The sequence below is a fragment of the Hemicordylus capensis genome, chromosome 2 (assembly GCF_027244095.1).
Source record: "Hemicordylus capensis ecotype Gifberg chromosome 2, rHemCap1.1.pri, whole genome shotgun sequence".
Classification (NCBI taxonomy): Eukaryota; Metazoa; Chordata; class Lepidosauria; order Squamata; family Cordylidae; genus Hemicordylus; species Hemicordylus capensis.
In genome coordinates this window covers 425,086,414-425,109,399 of record NC_069658.1, presented here as the reverse complement: position 1 = coordinate 425,109,399, position 22,986 = coordinate 425,086,414, and the positions used below count along the sequence as shown (strand labels likewise).

Below are 22,986 nucleotides of genomic sequence, written 5' to 3'. Positions count from 1 at the left end.
TGTTCCTAAGTTTGCTGTAATTAGTTTGATGAGGTGTATGAGGCCAGGTTTTGCAGAGAATCCAGAGAAGAAAGCTAGGCCTCTGTAGCCTGGCTTGTGTAAGTCTACATAAAACTGTTTCTTCAGACTGTTCTAAGTCCTTGCATCAGACACAAAGAAAAGCTTACTCTTACAAGTGGTATATAAATATTCTAAATAAATAAATATTTATTATAAATATTTTATATTATATGTTTATAAATAAATATTTATGTAAATAAATATTCCAAATAAATAAATAAATAAATATGTGTATATTGCTTTTATGGCCAGGCCTCTCCAAGTAGGAAGAGGCAGCTTCCAGAACACCAGTAACATGGTAGTATATAAGAGGATAATGTGCATGTGTCCTTCAGGGATATCATGGTTTTGGCAAAGACAAGCTTGTTCTCCAACCACTGACATTTCAGATATATTTTTGCAGTGCCAAAAAGTAAAGGGTTTAATACCTTAAAATATTTGGCAAGTCCTAGTAGTGATGTGAAGAAAGCACTGAGGTATCTTCACCATTTCCTTTGATTATTTAAAAAACTACTTTCCTAAGGAACGAAGGCTTATGAGATCACTGTGTCTGTGTCTGTGTCTGTGTGTGTCCCTCTCTCCAATAACTTTTGTGTTTAAAGTGTACAAACCAGATTTACATCTAGATTTGTACATGTAAATTTGGTTCTAGAGGGAACCCTGATGGGGTATATTTTGTTGCCAATCTGCCATCTTGTTTCAAGATGGTGGTCACTCCAAGTATAAACATCCCTTGGTAATCCTTGTGTTGACAGTGGCATTATACGAAACAATTCACAGCACATGGGAAGGGGTCCCAGGTAAGTGCCAACATTTTAAAAGAAGCAAAAAGTGGATTCCACTCAGAACTACAAGTGTTTCTATTTTGATGCTGAAGACCCAGTGCTGATGTTCTGTTAGCTGCTACTTGAGTAATTTCTATTTTAGCATGGTTTACACAACAAGTTGGTAACTGACAATTTTGTAAAAGGGAGGCCTAGGAGAGTGGAGAATTATTGCACTGTATTTAACTAGAACCCAATTACAGGTAGCCTAATATGTTTAAAGTTAATTAATTGTCTTAAATGTTTGTAAAACAGAAAGTAATTATATGAGATAGAAAACTAAGGGCCAGAGCTTGTTCCACCCAGGGCCATTTTAACCAGCTGGCCAGAACACTGAAAGGTAGGTGCAGGTTTCATTCTTGGGGAGTAACTGGATTGAATCCTACCTGCATGCTTTTCCTTAAACCTCCTCCACAAGCTCAACTTACCTTCCCCTAGATGACTGCTCTCAGCCCCTGCTGCGCACAAGCTGCACACCCACATGACCCTGCTGCCGCGAGCAGCACAGATTACTATCCACGCTGTTCCCGGCAGCATGGAGCAACAGAGGCCAGGACTAGTTATCCCAACTTCCAAGCATCCCACAGTGCACAAAACGCCAGGGGTGTAGTGGAAGGGGGATGCACAGGGATGGTGTGCCGGTACCTCTCGGCTTCTTTGGCTGTTGGGGTGGACATGGCCATGGGGGCTGTCATGGAGAGCGCCTTCTGCACTTCTGAACTGGCAGCTACATCATTGCCAAGCGCAGTGCACTGGGGGATTCCCCCAGGGGATGGGCACTCTAGGCATCCATCTCTGTGGCAGCGTGAGCTGCAAGTACAGTGCATTTGCACCCTTAACCTTGGCGAAGAGATGGGCTTTGGCACTGGGTTTGGTGCCGTGGGGCTGCCAGGATCCGCATGCATCCAGGCGGTTCTCCCTGCCCGAGCCTGGGCTTGGCTGCTCCTGAGAAAGTCCTCGCTGTCTCAGGGTGAGGAGCCAGAGGACAATGAAGTTATTTCCCACAAGGTATCTTCTGAGACTTCTCCCTCATTTTGAAGTTTATCATTCTCTTTCTAGAATGTTTTTCCAGCCTTGACAGTAAGTTGCACACTAATAAAGACATTGAGGCTATTCACACGTGTGTACAAAACCAGGCTAAGGGAGCCCAGCTTGGTTTTGCACTCGCATGTAGACCATCAGGATTGGGCCTCCCTCTAAAAAATGAGGTTGAGGGAGCGAGTGCTCCCTTAACTTCATTTTTTGGATCATGTGTCAGCCCCGGCTGCTTGCAGCTGTGGCTGGCACACTTGGGGGAGATCCCAGTAATGCACCACACACTCAGATGGTGCGTTATTGGAGCTCCAGGGGGCAGGGTGACGCATAGCAGTGCACCCCAGCACCTCAACCCGCAGAGTTGCCAGGTGGGCTGCCAGTCGTCTGGTCAGGTGAGCCACCTGCCCAGGGAAGGAACGGAGATGGTCTGTAGGGAAGGTAAGTTAAACCCAACTTCCCCACAGACCGCTCCGGAGCTCTTCTCACTGATTGTGAGGAGGGCTCCATCATATATTTTGAAAACACTTAGGAAAGAGGGCAGTATTTCTCTACTGGCAAACAATCTGAAGAGTCCCGAGATCTGCTTTTTAAAAAAATAGCTCATTTCTGCCAGGCTTTGCTCCCTGGTCCACTTGTCCCCACAAATTCCCAGGCCCCCATAGTGCCAGGGTCTCAGCCTCAGGAGAGCTGCCAACCCTACTTCTGCCCTCCTTCAGCCTAGCCCATGTGTAGATTAAACTACAACCTACAGAGATAGAAAAAGATTACAGCAGCACACAATTGGCCATTATTCTCTACTAGCAATTTTCAGCCCGTTAGATTAACGGGCGCTAGTAGACCACCCCCGCCCCCTGAGTGCGGCCGCCAGCGGGCCCAGTTCTTCCCAGTCCGCCCCGCCACCTTCGGCCTCCCCTTTCTGGCTTCCCCCGCCAGTTGGGGCCAGTCGGCCCGCCGCGGCCGCCGCTGCCTCACCCGCACTTTTGCCGCCACGGCAGCCGCCGCCATCAGGGCCAGTTGCCGCGCCGCAGCCACCGCCACCTCTGGCCGAGGCCACGGCTCTACCGCCGCCTTGCCAGCACTCTTCTCCCGTTGGCGGTGGCCGCTTCTCCTAGGCCGCCGCTTCTCCTGCTCCAACATGGCCGCCTGTGTCTGGGCGGCCGTATCTTTTTGGGCCGATCTGGGCATGCGCTCTGCGCATGCCCAGAACAGCCCAAAAAGACACGGGCAGCACGGCAGCACACCGAAGGCTTTTATGGTATAGGATGAGCACAGAGCGTGAGGGCATCATTCTAGGCCTTGACATCTCTATGGTGAAAACTGTATATGCTTTGTATTAAGAGTCTGAGCGGAAAAAATGGGTTTGGCATTGACTTGAATGTACATTAACATTTGAAGTGGCTTCCTTTCATATATTGCATCTTATCATCAACAGTCACACATCCCAGACTGAAAGATAAAACTTAGCATTCCTTAGGAAAATACACTTCACTTCTAAATCTGAAAGTAAGCTCCAGGAACCTTGACTTTTATATACTTTATTAGAATGTGCTGGAGTGTCAGTTTTTAAGTGTATCTCCCCTATCCCCCAAACTCCTGTTATTACTTTAAACTTGCATATCCTAAAATTCTTATAGGTAGATGATATTTGTTCACTGAGCAGATGGATGGGAACTTATGCTATATATTCACAAGACCCAGGCTTCTTTTTCATACCATGAGATAATGTATCTCAGAACCTAGCTCATCCTACTTGGAAAAGCTTTACTCTCAACCACATCAAGTTGGCAGATTTCCTTGATGCAGAGCTGAAAATAAAATACAGTATTTAATTAAATAAATTCCAACACAAGAACAAAATGCATTCTTTATACCCGTGAAAGAGAAAGTTAATCTGTTCATTGAGAAAGGTGACTCATCCTGGTATTATCCAAGAGGAAAAATAAAAGCAAGAAGCAACAAAGGATAAATGATTAGCGTCTCGTACACAGCAAATTCTCTGGATGGGTCAGGTTTTGATTTCAGCTTAATGGCGTGATCTGGTGTCATCCATTGACTTTAGTGAAGTGACTCTGGATTCATTCATGCCAACTGCTAGTCAATCAGTTTCAGAGGAGTGGTTGTTATACTGCTGACATCATTTCATTGCTGCCAGTTCCAGTTCCATTGGTTCCTGTAAGTCCTTAGATTGCTGTGAAGTTATTCCAAATTTTAACTAGTTGTAATTCTATTGACTTTAATGTAGTGAAGCTATTATAGAGGAGAGAGTCTATGTCGCATGTGGTTTCCTCCTGTACATGTTGATATATGATGGATATAATCCTACAGACCTCAATAGAGTGACTCCAGGTTGACTCCGCTGACGGGACTTTGAATCCACACCACTTTTTACTACAATTTTAGTGGACTCCAAAAAAAAATAAAAATCAATTCACACCAATATATCTGAAAAAAGGATCTGTCCCCTGATATGTCAACACTGCAAAAACTGTAAGCATACTCTGAACATCATACCAGGTGGAAACATCTGCAACCCTACTGCTCACTTCATTCCAGCTCCCTCTCTCTTTTGAATTCATCAGTCCTCAGCTCTTGCTCCGATAGTTCTTTCCCATCCACGCAGGCCTTCTACAGTACAGTTCCTTTTGGAACTGTCTGCCTAGTAGACAGACTGATCTGTACTTGAATATTCTCTCTCCCTAGGAGGTAAATAAAGAGCATAAGAATTGCTGTGCTGGGGAGGACCAAAGGCCTATCTAGCCCCATACAAACATTAAAAAAAGTTCTGGTGGGTCAGACCAAGGTTCCATCCAGTCCAACATCCTGTTTCCAACAGTTGCCAGCTAGATGTTTCTGGGAAGCCCACAAGCAGGCATGAAGGGAGCAACCTACCCCACCCCAATAACTGACATTCAGAGGCATATGGACTCTGCACATAGAGGAAATGTTCATTTCACTACCATGGCTAGTAGTCCTTTATAGAGCTACCCTCTGTGTATTTGTCTAATAATCTAAACTGGTGGCCACCATCACACCTTGTGGCAGCAAATTCCATAAGTGATTTACCCACTATGTGAAGAAGTAACTCCTTTTGTCTGTTCTGAATCTAAAGTCAATAAACGTAATTGAATGATCCCAAGCTCTGATATATTAAGGGAGAAAATTTTATCTCTATCCTCTTCCTCCACACCATTCATAATTTTATACGCCTTTGTCATGTCCCTCCAATAGCTACATTTTTCTAAACAAAGTAACCCAAACATTCTACCTAGTCCTCTTGGAGAAAGTGCTTCAACCACTTGATCATTTGGGTTGCCATTTTCTGCACCTTTCCTAGTTCTACGACATGCTTTTTGAGATAACCGTGCAACAAGAACTGTACATCACGGCTAACATCCTAACAGCAGCTGCTTATCTTTCCTTTTTTTCAGCTCTCACAGTGCTTACTGCCAAGTTCTCATGCAGGATCCAGATGTGGATGGGCTTCTGAAGAATCCTGCACTCCTTTCCTGTAAGTTTTGGCTCTGCGGTCAGTCACCGAGCACCTTTTTAGAGCTATTTTTACAGCCCCAACTGCCAGCCAGCACTTGCTTTCCTGCCTTTTCACATCTACTTTAAAGTAGTCATGAAAAGAGGTAGGAAGTAAACGCTCGCCAGAGGTGAGCCTGTAAAAATAGTGCTAAGGAGATGCTCAGTGTCTGACTGCAGAGCTAAAACTCACAAGGAGGAAAAACAGGATTCTGCTTACATGTCTGGATTGTGCATGAGAGTCCGAAGTAAGTACTGTGGGAGGGGGGAAGGGTGACATAAATGGCCATCTGAAAAAAACCCCATGTGCAAGCATTAGGATGGTCTGTGGGGATGTGCTGGGAGTCCTTGTGCGTACTAATGCACAAAGGGGCTAATACTGCTGGGCGCTACTTGTGCTCTGGAAGTACTCTCTAAGAGGGTCAGTGATGTGTTTCAGAGCTTCCAGAGCACAAGCAGTACTTGGACGTATTAGGGTTCTTGCACAGCAGTGCACACATAGGACTTGTGAGGTCTTCTGGCACATCCCTGCAGACCATCCCTATGCACTTTGGTCAGGATGTCAGCTAGTATTCCAAATGTGGTTGCCTGCACCATGGGTTTATATGACGATATTGCCATTCTGGCTGATTTATTTTCAGTCCCTTTCCTAATAATCCCTGCCATGGAATGTTCCTGTTCCACGGTCCCCATACACAATTGATATGCCACCACTGATATTTCATTGAGCTATCCATCACAACCTCAAGATCTTTCTTGGTTTATCATTGCCCATCAATGTATACGTGAAGCTAAGGTGTTGGTTTTTGTTTTCCACCAATGTGTATTGCTTTACACTTAAATTTAATTTGTCATTTTGTTTCCCATTCATACAGTTAGGAGAGGTCTTTCTGGAGCGCTTCACAGTCTGCTCGGGTTATCACTGTCCTAAATAATTGGGTGTCGCTGGTAAATTTGACTACCTCACTCCTCACCTTTGACTATACCCGATAATAAGGTTATTCTCACGAGCAGCTTAACCCAGGCTAGAGCAGCCCAGCCTGGGCTAAGCTGTTCGTGTGCAGTGCTGGGAGTGTGCCTGCTACCATAGTGCCTAACCCAACTTCTAACCTCGGCCTCTTATCAAGGCTAAGGGTGTGAGCGCATCCTTAACCCAGGCTCTGGTGTCATGTGTTCACTTGGGCGGCAAGCAGCCTGAGTAGACACAAAGATGGGCACATAGAGCATCCATCTCACAGGGGTATCCCCTGATGCACCACGCTCATCATGACGCTCATCATCCACACAGCCAAGAGCAGCATGGATCATGTGGGCATGTGGCAGCATGCCTGAAGAAAAGCATAGCAATCGTCTGGCGGGGAGATGTGAGTTGGACCCTGTCTTCCCCACCCTGGGATCAATCTATAGTACCAATCCCAATGCAGATCTGTGGGGATTTCATTACTCTCTTCCCTCTATTGTGAAAACACCCAATTGATTCCTCTCTTCTCCTTCCTGTCCTCTTATCCCAGGACTGCCAGATTAACTCAGAAGCCTTTGTTCTGGAACTTTTATCAAAACATTTTGGGAAATCCAAGTATATTATCTCTACCAAATTGCCCCATCTACATGTTTGTTGACACTGTCAAACACTTCTAAATGCTTAGTGAGACAAGAATTCCCTTTGCAAAAGCCATGCTGATTCTTCCTCCAGAAGGCTTGTTCTAGATTTTAAACATTCTTGTTTGAATAATGCTTTCACTCCATTTATCTGGTACAGAAGTTAACAAGCCTGTAATTTCCTGGATCCCTTTTTCAACATTGATGGGAGGCTGCCAGTAACAAGGCCAATTTTCGTAACATATTGTGTGGTGTTGTTCAAAGAGTAATACTTTAACATTTAAGTTGTGTGTGTGTTTTTAAGACAAGGGCCCACAAATGTTGGCTTGGCCCTGTAGCCAAGCCATTGTTGTGGTTGCCATGGTCCTTTCTCCCTCTGGCATGCACAGTCAACTAGATGGGGAGGGGATCTCATGACCCACTGAGCATTGGCAGGCAGAAACAGCATGATATGAGACACCAGCCCTCTCCCAAGACCTCTGTGCTTCCCCACTCAGGATAGGTGGTGAGAAGTCTCATGTTGTGCTAAGCTTTGGAGCAGGTGGAAGGATCTAACTGCCCCAAACTCAGCACTACATAAGAGAACTCCCTTGAGTTCTCTGCAGTTCATGGGTATGATCCGAAGGCACATGATACTGCAACCTTGCTGAAATTAAGCAGATCTGGATGGGTCTTGCCAGAATTTGTGCTCCTTTTAATTCTCATTTGGGCAAGGCTTCCTTGACTTTCCAGGCAGAGGTCCCAGGGAATTCCACCAGCAAGACAAGAGGACAACAGCATCCCTATGTAGCCTCGTTTTAGTAGATGGGGAAAGGGAGGTGAAGAGATGTCAAAAGTGCTGGGAAGCCAGGAGCAGAAACAGAAAATGAACACCTGTCCTTGGATCTGGATCTCTAGAACAGGCATCAGTGTAAAGAACACACATATACCTAATTGAGGCCCTGTGTCAACTGGTTTGCAGATAAAGGTGATACAGATTAGAATTTATTGATTATATTTTATCCCCCATAGTAGCCATATCCTTTTTCATTTCAACAGTTCCCACCCACACTTTGCATTTTGAGGTTTCAACTTCAATACTAGTTGGAGTGGAAGCACACAGGCCCAAGCTGATGTAGTGGAGGAGGGCCTTCCCTCTGACATGGTTTCAGAGCAACCATTGCAGCATGATTGGTGTTACCCAGAGCCAGAAATAGGTGAAGTATAGCATGCATTACATGTTGTACATAACATGTAATGTCATATATGTACGAGTATTGTTATTTTTGCCCCTGAACAACATCAGTCGTCCTGGGATCATCAATCTGTTTGGGGGGGAAGTTCTCATATGGTCTGTGCCTAAAGCTCCACACAGAATTATGTCCTTCCACTAGATCTAGTATTGAGTTTGCATAGAAAAGAAGGAAACCAAATTCAGGACTGGATTTAATCTCTGAAGATGATTCTTACCTGCCATCTGTCCCTGACAACCTTATCTTCCAGCTCCCAAACAATGAACCCTGCTCTTATTTTAGAGCTGAGTTCAGGAACTTCATTCCCAGGATCACTCTGGTTCCTGCTCTCACAACCCCATTCTAAAGTTAGAAAGACATTTCCTGGAGTTTTGGCTCAGCTCCAGTGACTATATCAGGAATGAGGAACTTCTCTTTCTTTTTTGGGCTGAGGACACAATGTCTACAACAGATGATCTAAAAAAATTGGCCAGTGGGCCAAACCCTAACACAAACCTGTGTATGCTTCCCGCCCCCACCCCCACCCCCCACCCACCTGTCATTCTTTCTCTCTCTTTCTCACATATGTGTGCACACACATACACATACACTCCTCCCACACAATGGGTGCATGCACACAGGTCCCCCTTTCCCCCTCTTCCATCACCGTGTGTTAGCAGGTACCTGTCCACAGTTCTTCCAAGGAGAAAGCTACCTTCTCAGAATGGAAAGGAAGGGGGCACGCCTCTTTTTTTACCTCTGCTGTCTCCCACCAACATTCTCTAAACCTTGAGCTAGCTCTCTATACCTGGCTGACACAGGCCGCAGAATGAGGGATGGGGTCGGACTATTAGCACCTAGGGAGACCATAGAGGGCAGAGATGAAGCATGAAAGAGCCTGGTTTGATCTTTCAGGCCTCCACTAGAGACAAATGGTTTCCAACTCATGAGCTGGTGGTAGAAGAATGAGATGCAGCAGGTGAGTAGACTGGAGGTGTGTGTAGGGAATAACAGATGCTGCTCAAGTCAAGTCTTTCCTTTACACCCACACACATGCACACACACACTCACACGGCACCTAGCTGGCAAGGATTCCACATGTGCAATTACACACACAGAGGCACTCGAGTTCTGCAGGAATTCAAGGGGAAGATCAGGATAAATTATACTCCTATACCTTTCTTCTTCTTCTTCTTCCTCCATAAAACTGTTTCCAAGATTTCTCACCGCAAAAGAAATTGTTTAAAAAGCAGGCAATGACATCCCCCTCACCCTCCCACCCCGTTCTCCCATTCTATTGTCCCGTTTTTTGAGAGACCGGATAACAAACTGTCCCTTCGGATCTGTTGTCTCCTAAGACACCACTTCCTACTGGCCAGGAGCAAGAACAGTCTGTATACTGGGCCAGTGGTTTCTGCCCCCTCTCTCCCCAGAGGAGGGGTGTATATGTGCTATGGTTTTGTCACCCTCAGGCCACTGTTTATAGTGCTTGCGTCTTCAGCTCAACAGGCTCCCCAGGAGGCTCTGGGGGTGCACTGGTTTCGACCGGCCGGTCACCTTTGAGGATAGACAGGCGCTCTGAAACGCCACGCATTCGGGGGAAGAGGACGAAGTCGTACAAGAAGCCACCCAGCACGCCACCAATGATTGGTCCGACCCAATAGATCTAGAAAGGAGAGGAAGAAACAGAGGGAAAGGGCAAGCAATGAGGTAAAAGGTCTGGGGGCGGCGTTTTCAATCAGTCTCGTAGAAAAGAAAATGTCCTCCATGAGCTTCAGGCTGTCTTTGACCTTCAGTTACCAGGCAGTAGGCTGGGTTGGCACTTGGCAGAGTTTAGGGCTACACAACTTCAAACTGCAGGTAGGGGATTGCACCTCTAAAGGAATACCCTGGGAGTTATTCACACATGCCTTCATCCCGCGGGGTATCTGAGGAGAGAATCTGCTTCGCAGCAGATTCGCAAGAGGTTTAATTCGGGAGATTAAATGGACAGTTCAAATCTTTGCTGATTTTTATCATGAACTTGCCTTTATCATGAACTTGCCTTTGTGAGTAAATGCCTTCATCGCCTCATGTGTCCCCACTCCACATATCCCCCAGACCATCTAAGAGGCAGGGAAGTTTCAGGTGAATCAGCTCAGACAAAAAGGTCTCAGGTTGCATCAAGCTGTAGCCTCCATTCGGCATATCTAAAGCCCCTGCTAACTTGGCAAAGAGGCTCCTTTTACCGTGGTGATTCTCTTTATTGAGCAGGGGGAGAGTAACTGGCCCTGTCCACCCCCAGCACAGCATCCCTCCAGGGACTGTTGCTGGTGTTTATCTGGTGTGTCTTTTTAGATTGTGAGCCCTTTGGGGACAGGGAGCCATCTTATTTATTTGTTCTTTCTCGGTGTAAACCGCCCTGAGCCATTTTTGAGAAAGGCGGTATAGAAATTGAATAAATAAAAAATAATAAAATAATATGTTAAGACCCACATTTTGCAGTTTGTGCTTGCATTTAACTCAGGAATTTCTCCCTCCCGCTCCCCTTCTGGACTCCCTCCACATAATTTCACCACCCCCGCCTCTTGCGATTGCAAATACTCAGAGCAGACCATACCAAGCACAGCTGTCACTCCCCTTCATTGAGTTTTGAAAAACACCATGGCCACTCCACACATAAAGGGAGAAGTGCTGGGGCACAACAGAAGCCCTGGGTTCCCCCCCTCAAAAGCCACTGAAACTAGAGGATTTTTTTTTTAAAGCCGGACATTCTTTGGGCTAAGCCAGAATGCGCAACCTTGATTCGTGGGGGAAACAGTCATGTCTGTACTGGTTTCTGATAGCCATAGCCCTCAGGGACTTTGGGGTAAATGCAGCTAATATGGCACACTCCATTCCAGAGGAGATTCAAAGTAAAAGCCATGTGTGTAAAGCCTCCTGGTGCATTAACAAGAAACAGTTAGTGGGGTCCACTCCCTGATGTGCTAGTTTAGTACCCAAAGGGAGCTTTTGACATTGGCAAGTATGAATATGACCTCCCACTTGCAGCCTGGAGTGCTAATGCCCGGAATTCTACCACCTCAGTTTATCACTTCAATCTGCCTAATGACTAAAGCTGGAGACAGACCATCATTTTCCCCCAGGTAGCTTAAAAGACGAATCTCTATTTATAGTATGCATAATCGGTTGCCTCTTGTGAACAGAGCTTGCAAAGTTTTCTTTTGTTTCCAATAACATTTTTTTTAAAAAACCCATTGGGTAAAAGAACATGTACGCACATTGGGAAGAAAAGCCTCTTTCAAACTTCTCTCAAGAATGGTTTTCTGTCTTATTTCAAAGGCAGTGTTTCCAGCAATACTATTTGCTACTTTGGTTTTTCTGTTCAGCTTTCCTGTCCTTGCCCCATGTGTTACTTTTTGCATATGCACAGTCTGCATGTGCAAAGAGACACTGGAAGTCTTCCAGCCTGCCATTTCAAGGGTAGGCTTGAAGGGATCAGAAAAAGCACAGTGAAGGAAGTGGAACCATGAACCCCTCCAGTGCCGAGATTAGGTGTGGGATGCCCTAGCTGCTCTGGGATGCCCAGGCACACATCTCAGGAAAAAGAGCTTGGATACGTGCATCCTAAAGACTCCTGATCATGTCTGTCTACTTAATCTTCCCCCTAGAAACCTTCTCCTTACCCAGTGGTTGGCAAAGTTGCGGGTGATGACAGCAGGGGCGAAGGACCGGGCGGGGTTCATGCCAGCTCCTGTGTAATACATCTGTAAGAAAGTAGGGTGATGCTGGAGATACCGTTTCTCCCTTTGGGCCAGGCACCCCATGTCCCAGGCCCCCGAAGCAGGTCCAGTTCCTTTACTAGAGGCTCATTGGAATGTATATGTAGAAGGTTAGTCTGTCTTAATTTAAAACCCTCTCACAGGCTGTTACACCCTCGGCAAAACTGTATTCACATGGAGGGTTGCAGGCAATTTAGTTCGCAACCAAGATTCGTTCTGTGAGTGTTATGCCATTGCTCCTCCAATTTTACTTCAAAATAGGGCCACTTTGAGAGGCATGCTGAAGATCCTTTTGACACACGTGTTCTTCCTTAGCAGTACTTGAATTGTGAGGGGGAAAGGTAGGGAGCCTGCAGTGGTGGATTAATGGAGAGGCAGAGTAGGCATTTGCCTACAGCAGCAAAATTTGAGGGGCAGCAAATTTTGCCCCTCCTCAAATGTTGCTGTCCCTCTCTGTGGGCAGAGGCGGCTGCAGCAAAGGGGGAGTGGGTATGGAGAAAGTCCCTCCCTTGTACCTTAAAAAAAAGGCAAACCTTTTTTGTTTAAGGTAAAAGGGTAGCAAAAAGCTTAACCCGCCCCTGAGAGCCTGAATAAAATCCTCAGTCTCCACAACCTAGCTTAGCTAAATCATGCCGCTCCCCCGATCCTCATGGTTAAGGGGCTGTCATGGAAGATAAAAGGGGCTGGGCCCTCTTTCCTCCCCCTATAGTTTGAGCATTGCTCGATAGATTCAGAATGCCTGACTCCACACCAGAGGAGCTGAGTGAGTTTCTGTGTCACAGACAATAGGAAGAACAGTTCGGTGTTAGATGTGCAGAGGCCAGTGCTACATGGAAGGCCAATGGGGCACTACTAACACAGCCTTGTCACCTGTCGTCTGGCACTTCCCCTGTTCTTCTTGAACAGAGGGCAAGAAGAGTCATTACCCCAAAGAGGTGTCCGAGGGTGAGGGAGAATCCCACAGCCAGAGCCACAGAGCCCATGCGCCCATTACGCCTCTCGTCATAAGTAGCGAAGATGCAGAGGACAAACTGTAAGGTTATGAAGATCTCCACGATGGTAGCTTGGCCTACATTTACACTGGGGTGTATCTGCAATCAGGGAGACACACAGAAGGACAGAACCAGAAGTTAACACCTCATCTCATCTCCTTTAAAAAAAAAAATGCATTTTAGTAAACAATTTTTCTTTTTCCAAAAACAAGGTAAAGGATTAAAGCTAAAGAGAAAACATTTAGCATGAAAGCATCATCAAATAAGGTCAAGCAAAGAGAAGAGTAGGCGAATTATGCTAACTGTAAAGTTAGAAATATTAACATTTGTATTTAGAATAATGGGTTGTATATTATATTTTGTTGTGAGATTATTTTGATTTAACTCCTCAAAGTAATAATAGCATAGCTATTGGTCATGCCCAGAGATTCATCTTGTCAATTTTCCAAAGACTGAGGCAGCATTAATTGTACCTATCTCATGCCTAGCAGATGTTTATGGAGCCAATACAAAAAGAAATAGACAAAACATTTAATTGGTGACTGTGTGCATGTCACTGACTCTTGGACCTAGCTTCAGAGAATTTGGGGGTCGGGGAAGGTCAAGAGGCAGCAAGTGGCAGGAGCCAGAAAGCCAAAAAAGGAACAGGAAGTCTATAGCCTGCAGCAGGTATAGAGTCCCTGAGATGCTCTGACCAATAAGTAAGCCTGGCCTGGAAAACTTTATAGGGGCCAGGAAGTATCGTGTGACTGATTCGGGCTGTTAATCAGAACCAGTGTTAATCAGAACTTCCTAACCAATGGCTGTTAAGAGGCCTGCTTGCTGATCCGCCTGTAGTTCCCTTCCTGGTCCAGAGCCGAGCAGTGCTGGAATCTCCACCTGACAACCTCCCAAGCCCTGAGTTAAGACCCACTGAAGACTCAAATCCTGATACTGCTTCTCATCTTCAGAGCCCCCATTTCTAAGCCATTAAATCATAATCTATGTCATAAACTCTTTCACTTGATTAAAGTGAGCAAATGATGGCATGTTTTTTAATAGTTACTGGCTGTATAGAATAACAGAATATTATCATTTATATACTGCTTTTAAATAGAGAAGTTCTCAAAGCAGAATAAAAAAAGAATAATTGGAAGAGGATGGTTCCCTGTTCCCAGAGGGCTCACTTTCTCAGAACAACAACAAACATACACACTACCAGCAAGGACCACTGCAGGAAAGCTGTGCTGGGGTTGAATAAGTTTAATTGCTTCCCCCTTAAATATGAGAGAGAACCATCAGTTTGAAAGGTGCCTATTTGCTCAGTTAGCAGAGGTGAAACTTCCTGGCTAGGTGGTAGGAATTTCGCATTCAAGGCAAATATATGGTTCTGTGCAATAATTTAGTTGGCAGGGGTCAAAAGGCAATCTAACACTGCACCATCCAAACATAGAACTGTCCATTTACTATGTGCCGCATGCAGAGAACTTGCTTGTATGTATGTTGGAGTGGTGGTGGTAATGAGGGCTAGGGAATAAGATATGGGGGTTGGGGATGGGAATGGGGCAGGTAGTAGGATATTGGTTGAACAGGGGGACTTAGTTTCCATTCTGTTTAAATAACCCCTGCTAACTGGGCAAAGAGGCACCTTTTAGCGTTTTGATTCTCTTTATTTAGCAAGGGGAGAGTAACTGGCCCTATCCACCCCCAGCACAGTACTTCCAGTGACTGTTGCTGGTGTCCATCTTATGTTTCTTTTTAGATTGTGAGCCCTTTGGGGACAGGGTTCCATTTTATTTGTTTGTTATTTCTCTGTGTAAACCGCCCTGAGCCATTTTTGGAAGGGCGGTATAGAAATCAAATTATTATTATTTATCTACACATTCAGACAGGTGTTATTGACTGGTTTGTTTTATCCAGACATCGAGTCCTTCCCAAGGACCTGGGATGCCAGAATTTTATTGTCAATGTTGTTACTGTTGTTATAGATATCGTCGCACAATATAGGCTGTTCCCAGTAAAGTTGCTTTTTGTATTTGGCTGATGGTGATTTCTGTGGCCCCTATGGTGTTGAGGTGCTTTTCAAGGTCTTTTGGAACCGCACCCAGGGTGCCAATTACCACTGGGATTATTTTGGTCTTTTTCTGCCACAGCCTTTCAATTTCAATTTGTAGATCTTTGTATTTGGTGATTTTTTTCTATTTCTTTTTCTTCTATTCTGCTATCCCCTGGTATTGCTTTGTCGATTATTTTCACTTGTTTTTCTTTCTTCTCGACTACAGTTATATCTGGTGTATTGTGTGGCAGATGTTTGCCTGTTTGTAGTCAGAAGTCCCATAGTATTTTTACATCTTCATTTTCTTCAACTTTTTCAGTTTTATGGTCCCACCAATGTTTGGCTACAGGTAGCTTGTATTTTTTGCAGATGTTCCAGTGTATCATCCCTGCTACTTTGTCATGCCTTTGTTTGTAGTCAGTCTGTGCGATCTTTTTACAACAGCTGATTAGGTGGTCCACGGTTTCATCTGCTTCTTTACAAAGGCGGCACTTGCTGTTTGTTGTGGATTTTTCGACTTTTGCTCTCATTGCATTTGTTCGTAGTGCCTGTTCTTGTGCAGCCAGTATTAAACCCTCAGTTTCTTTCTTCAAGTTGCCATTCTTAAGCCATTGCCAGGTCTTGTTGAGGTCTGATTTTCCACTTATATTGTGCAAATATTGACCATGCAGTGGGTTATTTCTCCATTTTTCTGCTCGGTTCTTGACTTGTTCTTTCTTGTAGGCCTGCTTTGTTTCATTGGTGTTGAATATTTTCGCATTATTGACCATTTGAAGTGCATCTTCTTCACTGTCCTTGATATATTCTTCAAGGCCTCTTTTCTCCTCCTCTACTGTATAGAAATATACAGTATATATGGTATAGAAATCATATTAATTATTATTATTATTATTATTATTATTATTATTATTATTATTATTAATGGCCGTTCACATGAGCAGCTCAGCCCAGTCTTGGGCAGCCCAGCCTGGGCTTGGCTGCTTGCGTGAAGCACCAGGATCAATCCCTATCCCAGCGCTGCCTTTAACCTTGTTTTAAGGGTACGAGTGCACCCTTAACTCCAGGTTTGGGGTCGTGTGTGTGTGTGGGGGGGGGGGGGCTGCAGGGAGCCTGCACACACAAAAAGCCGGGCGGCAAGAGTGCCCAGCTGAGGGAGGAGTCCTCAGTGCATCATGCTCCTGGCCCTTCCTTCTCTGGCTTTCCTCTGGAGGAAGATATACACTTCCTCCTCCAGCTCCCTGTGCTGCTGCTCATGTGCTGCAGCCAGTAGCAGAGCAAATGGGGGAGGAAGATCGAGTGTGGGGAGGCAGGCTATTGAGCCCCCCCCCACCCTTGTGGTGAATCAAATAGTGTGTACGCCTTCAATTTGTACTACTGTTGAATGGTTGTAAGGAAAACCAACACAAATGCATAATAATAATAAATAATAATAATAATTAATAATACATTTATTATCGGGTCCTGGGTACTTAAGAGAGCGCCTTCTCTGTCATAAACCCTGTCGCCTATTAAGATCATCTGAAGAGGGCCAGTTACGGCTGCCACCAACCCATTTGGCGGCAACTTGGGACGAGGCCTTCTCTGTGGCTGCCCTGTGGCTTTGGGATGCGCTCCCTGCTGAAATAAGAGCATCTCCTTCTCTGTTTGTTTTTAGGAGGACCCTGGAGATGTACCTGTTTTCCCAGGCTTTCAACTGAAATTGAAACTTTAATGTGTTGAAATTTTTATCTGTTTTGTGAATTTTAACTGTTTTATATTGTTTTATATTATGTCTTAATTTGTACACCGCCTGGAGAGTTCTATATCAGGAGATATAGGAAATAAATAAATAAATAAATAAATAAATAAATAAATAAATAAATAAATAATAGAGAACAAGTATACCACAACAGAGTGCATCTGGAGCAAATTAACTGCAGATAACTCAAGCATGTGTGCAAAGCCACATGTTACAGCATATTCCACTTCCTCATCTATCCTGGTAACCTTACTATATAATAATAGTAGTAAAGGTAAAGTAAAGTGTGCCGTAGTGTCAGTGTCAGCTCCTGGTGACCACAGAGCCATGTGGTTTTCTTTGGTAGAATACAGGAGGGGGTTACCATTGCCATCTCCCGTGCAGTATGAGATGATGCCTTTCAGCACATTCCTATATTGCTGGTGCCCGATATAGGTGTTTAGTAGTAGCCTTTTTTGCCCATCTCCCCGTATCCTGGCTCTCTCTGCACTGATAGCATGATCCGCACATTGGAGCCTGGCCTGTCAGGGACACTGGAAAGACTCTGAAGACATTCACATGACCAGATGAGTGGGCAGTGGTAAGGCTGCACTTCACTTACCTTCCCCCCCAGATGATCATTTTAGAAGTCTTTGGCGCACAGGCACGTGCCCAGACAGTCCGTGCTGCTCTGCTGCAGTGTGGATCGTTCAAGGCTGGGAACAAGCCTCCGGCTGTCCTAGCCTCCCAGTATCCCACAATGCACCGTGTTATGAACACAGTACATTGGAGGATGCTCCCATGCGCCGAGCACTCTAGGCTCCCGTCTCTGAGTCTCTTCGGGCAACATGCAGCCCGAGGAAATACATGATACAGGCAGCTGGGTTAAGGGTGTGCTCGTACCCTTAACCTTGGTTAAAAGCCAGGCTTGAAATCAGAGTTAGGTGGGCAGGCAGCGCTAGGATTCATGTGGATCCTGACACTGCACATGACAAGCCTAAGCCAGGCTGGGCTGCCCTAGGCTGGTCGTGAGAATAGCCTTACTGATTATTTGTCAAGCTTTAATGGGGCCCTTTCCTGCCCCTTCAGTTCCAAAGCTGCATAGGCTACCACATGTTACAATGTCCCCCATTTCATACCCATCTGCCTAGTTCGCCTTCAGTCCACCATTGACAGAGGTCTCCTGCTTAGCACTTGACACCTTTTGCTGAGACTGGGCCTCATGTTCCGCTGTCCACCCACCTACACCTTCAGCCCCATTTCACTCTCAACTTATAGCTCTAGAATGGTGTAATTCTCTTTCTCAACATTTACGTTTCTTGGGTGCATACAAATAAAACATTATTTGAGCAGTGGAGCTGCTTTGGAAGAACACTCACCATGTTCTTGTCAGACAAACAAGAATGGATTGGCTGGCACCTGTAGCATCAAGAAACCTCCCCATCCCCAGAAAAGTATCACAACTTTATTAGGATGGATTGTGTGGATCTTTAAAAACACATAATAAAGCAACAAATTAAATGCGACACTTACATAAGAACATAAGAACAGCCCTGCTGGATCAGGCCCAAGGGCCATCTAGTCCAGCATCCTGTTTCTCACAGTGGCCCACCAGAAAACTTGAAAAAATATATATTAAAAGCACACAGCCAACCTCAGCAAAAGAGTGAGGAAACATGACTAATGAGTGAATCAGTGTTCGTATCACTAGGTATATATGTCTGCTTTTAACACAGCACTGGAGGGGGAAAATTGCAGTTGCTATGCTAATATTATATTTGTATAAACCCTTATTCCATCCACAAGCCTTTGCCAAGCTTACATCCCTAAACTGTTTACTTTCTTTATTGCCTTTCTCTGTGCCTGATGCATCCACCTAATTATTCAGAACTCCAAATTGTCCATACACAGTCATCTTGATGAATTTTCCACCTAACAGATGCAGGTACCAGTTCTTTACATCTACATTAGCACAGCCATATCTGAATGGAATACCTCCCAAACTGACAAAATGAAGCACTACAATGCATAAAAGGGCCACAGTCTATGATGACTGTAACATTCCAAGTCCCTGAAGGAAATAGAAACCGAGACCACCTCAGCTCCTCCAGAACAGGACTGCAGTAAGGGTTGTGACATGCTTCTGAAGAGCTCTAATTCCTGCAAACAGGCACAGTCACAAAAAAGCCACTTTCACATCTTGTGTGTATAGTGAGTGAACTTGCAGAGTGGGGAGTGGGATTGTTCCTGCTGGCTCTGCCCCTGTACTTCGCACATTCAGCTAAAGGTCCAAAAGGAATTCCTACATGCATATGTAAAAGTGTGCTTCTCCAACACACACACACACACACACACACACACACACACACACACTCCTTGAGTGAAAACTACACTGCCCAAATTTGACATATCGCATTAAACCAACTCCCCAAATGTGAAAATGTCATATCTGAATTTTGGTTTAAAAACAAAAAGAAGCCTGAGGCACTGGGGGGTGGGGGGACATTTGAATTCATTGCATTTGAAAAACTGGATTCAAGCACAATACGGTACTTAGAATTTTCACAAGAGAACTAATATTTGAATATTTACAATTCTCAATTCAAATTCAGGATTAGCAAATTCAAAGTTTATAATTAAAATACCTTTCAGCTCAACAGCTGGGCTTGCTATTGATCGTTCCTTATCACCTCTCCTGAAGTAAAAGCCAGAATTGTAAATATTATTCTACTCTTGCCACAGGGAATTTGCTTGGTACTTACAGATAGATACCCTTCTCAGACACTCCCTGAATTTTTCTTCTTCTTAAAATCCTGCATTTCTATGGGCTAGTAAAGTCATACTAAACATCTAAAATTCAGAAAACAATGACATTTTAGAACACTTAAAATATTCTATGCTTCAGATACTTCTGCTACCACCACCTTTGGCAACTCTGCAGTCAATTCATTAAAAAGAAAAGTCAGCTATACATTATTCTTCAGAAAGACAGCCACTCACAAATGTGGGTGTTTCCTAAACATCTCAGTAAAATGGACTATTGGAGTATACGCAGTTGACTGCAAAGGACTGAATGTGCTTGGAGAGGGACAACTGCTCCGCCTATGAAACAAGGCAGGGAAAGTAGTAATGACAGCTTTTGTGGTCTTTTTCAAAACATTATGATGCCTCTGGTGAACTGGAATCTATGAGACACCCTAGCAAAGGCTAAGCCATAGCCACACTTGGTGTTAAAACAGAAAAAAAGGCAGAACCATAATGCCAACTAAGCAGATATGGGCTAGCATCAAGAGAGGAAAGGCATTTTCACACAGAATGGCTAATTTAGTGTCTTCAAATCAGCCTGTAAGGCACATGTAAAGCTTCCGTGTGCCACTTCCACATTCCATCTGACTTATCATTCACATAATGGGAGGAAGCCTCAAAGGCACATGTCAGTTTCATGTGTGAAAGTACTCTTAGAGATAATGTTTCACACTTGGGAACTTATCCCATGGTAAACTTGGCATCAAAAGGCATCTTTCTTTCAAACTTCAGGACGACTGATATTTGCTAGTCCTATCTGGGCATCTGATCACAAGTAATTAAACTGGTACCACAATTTTCTCACACAAGATACTACCAAAAAAACCTTGACCTACCTCTTCTCACAAGTCTCTCTCTGTGTTTCCCTCTCCTGCTCCCTCACGCTCATCGTCCCTTTGCACTGACATTAAAATGTTATTCTTTTCAAATCCTCTCATGTGTTCCTTTGCGCTGTCGCTCTCCCCACTCACAGTACACACACACACACACACACACACACACACACACACACACACACACAGAGTTTTCTGTGCAATCTGGCTCCCACCCCAACCATGAAACCAAAGTCATGTTGATAAACCATCTATTAGTTCAAGAGAACAGCCAAGACATCAGCTTTTTGAATCTCCTCTGAAAGCTTATAGATTCTAGCTGCAGGCCCTAGGTTACAAATATTGTCCCATTACATCTTGGAATTAAAGACTCAATGGGATGCACAAGCACATGCGCGCGCGCACACACACACACACTTTCCAGCATCCCTGCAATTGTCCCTGATAATCTAGATGTTTAAAATTATTTTATAGTCCTTTATTGGACCTTTTGCATAATTATGCTACCTCCTCATTTTCTAGATAGGGGGATGCCACCCGCCTCAAACACACTCCCAGACAGCTCTGCAACCAGTTACCGTGTTGAGTGCCAGGTTACCCCGCAGCGCTGGTGGCGTGACTCCATAAAGCACAGCTGCGCCGGCCACTCCTCCCAGTACCTGAGCAACTATGTAGAAGACAGCACGGAAGAGGGAGAGCTGTGAGCCCAGCAGGAAGGCCATGGTGACAGCTGGATTGATGTGCGCACCACTCACATGGCCTAGAGACTGCACCATGGTGGCTGCCACCAAACCGAAGGCCAATGCCACTTGCAGAACATTAAGGGGGCCGATGACCCAACGTAGCGAAGCCCCAAGGCCAAAGAAGACATAGATCATGGTGCCAAAGAATTCAGCAAAGATAGCCCTCCAAAAGGAGGATGAGCGTGCCTCCCACATGATGAGGTAGGCGGACAGTGGAAGGTGATGTGCGGTGGCAGCAAGATGATCTTCAAGCTCACTGCTGCTACCCCCTCACCTAAGCCCACTGATTTCCATGACAGGCTGAGAGCTTTATAGGGCTCCCTAGCCCAGCCCAGTAGGTGGGAACTCAATTCAGCTCATTGGTGTCTTTTAACCTCTTCATTACCTAGCTGAGACGGCTATGATACTCCTTATAAAGGCTCAGGAGACAAGTTGGTTCCCAGATTCTGATCCTACCTTCAGAGCTTTGATCTCTGACAGATCGCAGCTCAGTTCCCTCCTGTGCTTCAGTTTTTCCCCCTTCCCCTAGGGCCACCCATCTTTCAACTAAAGAGCTTCTCTGTATGGTTTCTTGTTAGCAGCTGCTGGGATGGATTAATTATTATTCGCAAGTATGCCTTAGCGTAAGGAACCTAGCAGTTCGTAGGGATTCGCTGTAGTGCAGCGTTCAGAGGTTCCCTGGTACAAAGAAGGCATCTGTCCTGCTCCCACTACTGCGACAACTTCAACAAGGGGCTTCCACAAATTGTCCTATGGCATTGTGGGAAAGCGCCTGAAGCCCCTTTGTCTGCAAATCAGTTGCCATTTTCAGTATGAGGAATAGAGGAGATCTGCCGCCTGTACAGCAACAAGCTTTGTGGGGTAAATCTAGGAGAGCGCTTAATTTTATGCACATGGATGATCATAGGAGATAGTATGGCTTATAGATCAAGGATGTTCAGGCACTCAAATATGGTTCAGCATGTAAACTGCACCCTTTAATTTGACCTTGCATCCTTCTAACTCAAATTGTCTAAGCAACACTTACTCTGAAGATTTCCTCCACACATGAAGTTGTTTTTTTAGGCCTAGTAGCATTCAGTAGACAATTGAAGTGTAGGTTGTTGGTGTTTGCTAAGCCAATCAAACTGATACGGAAAACAAAAAAGACTAGCACCCTCATCCTGAACACATGAAATGAGCGAAAGGACCGTTTGGCACATCACAGTTTTAACAAAATGCATGCTTCTGATCTGTGCTGTGTACCCACTACAACTCTAACCTTTGAAGTACATATATGACTTCTTTATGTACACCATGGAAACATCAATCAGAGCTTGTCATGGTTTGTTTCCACAGTGTACCCAAGACTAAACAAGGCATGTATGTGTTTCAAGCACTACTCTTATTAGCAGTTCCACAACTGGGGTTTATAATGTTAAAATCATAACATGTGAAGCAGCCCTAAGTATTATAGAAAGCAATGGGACTTGCTTCTGAGTAATGGGGTTTGGAGTCCTCAGTTTAGAGATTTCCAAAGGAGTTTGATGACTAATGCCCTAATTTGATCATATTACTCCCATTTTTCATAGCAGGACAATGGCTTCCAGACAACAGCACAATATCTTCTTCCCTCAACAGGAATCCTGGAACATCCTGTCACAGAAGAGTGGGAATGGACATCTTTTGGAAGGTGGGTATGATCTATGATCTAGCTCGGACTGAAAGCATTATTCTGTTAACTAATTTGTTAATCACACATTAAATGGAATTTTAACTGAAACTGCCTCTTTGTGGGATAATGGAAGGCTGTAAACAACGGGCACAATCCAGCCAAAGTTTTTAATCCCAGGGATTTCAGTGGGAG

At 44.8% G+C, this 22,986-nt stretch overlaps 1 protein-coding gene across 1 annotated transcript; it reads right to left on the bottom strand.

The window, feature by feature from the left end:
- Positions 1 to 9,734: 9,734 nt before the first annotated feature.
- On the bottom strand, positions 9,735 to 21,335 carry LOC128345463 (lens fiber major intrinsic protein-like). Its single transcript, XM_053297423.1, has 4 exons — positions 20,976 to 21,335; positions 12,942 to 13,106; positions 11,920 to 12,000; positions 9,735 to 9,920 (listed from the first exon to the last, which is right to left on the bottom strand). Exons 1-4 carry the CDS (start codon positions 21,333 to 21,335, stop codon positions 9,735 to 9,737), a joined length of 792 nt encoding a protein of 263 aa, XP_053153398.1.
- Between the last annotated feature and the right edge of the window lie 1,651 nt (positions 21,336 to 22,986).

Bases quoted from the DNA above. Each gene is read 5' to 3' on its own strand.
- LOC128345463 (XM_053297423.1), bottom strand. From the start codon at position 21,335: ATGTGGGAGGCACGCTCATCCTCCTTTTGGAGGGCTATCTTTGCTGAA. The intron at 13,107-20,975 runs GTAACTGGTTGC...CCCTGATTGCAG, and splicing joins GTAACCTGGCACTCAACACG to ATACACCCCAGTGTAAATGT. The intron at 9,921-11,919 runs GTAAGGAGAAGG...TCTCCTTTCTAG, and splicing joins GCAACTTTGCCAACCACTGG to ATCTATTGGGTCGGACCAAT.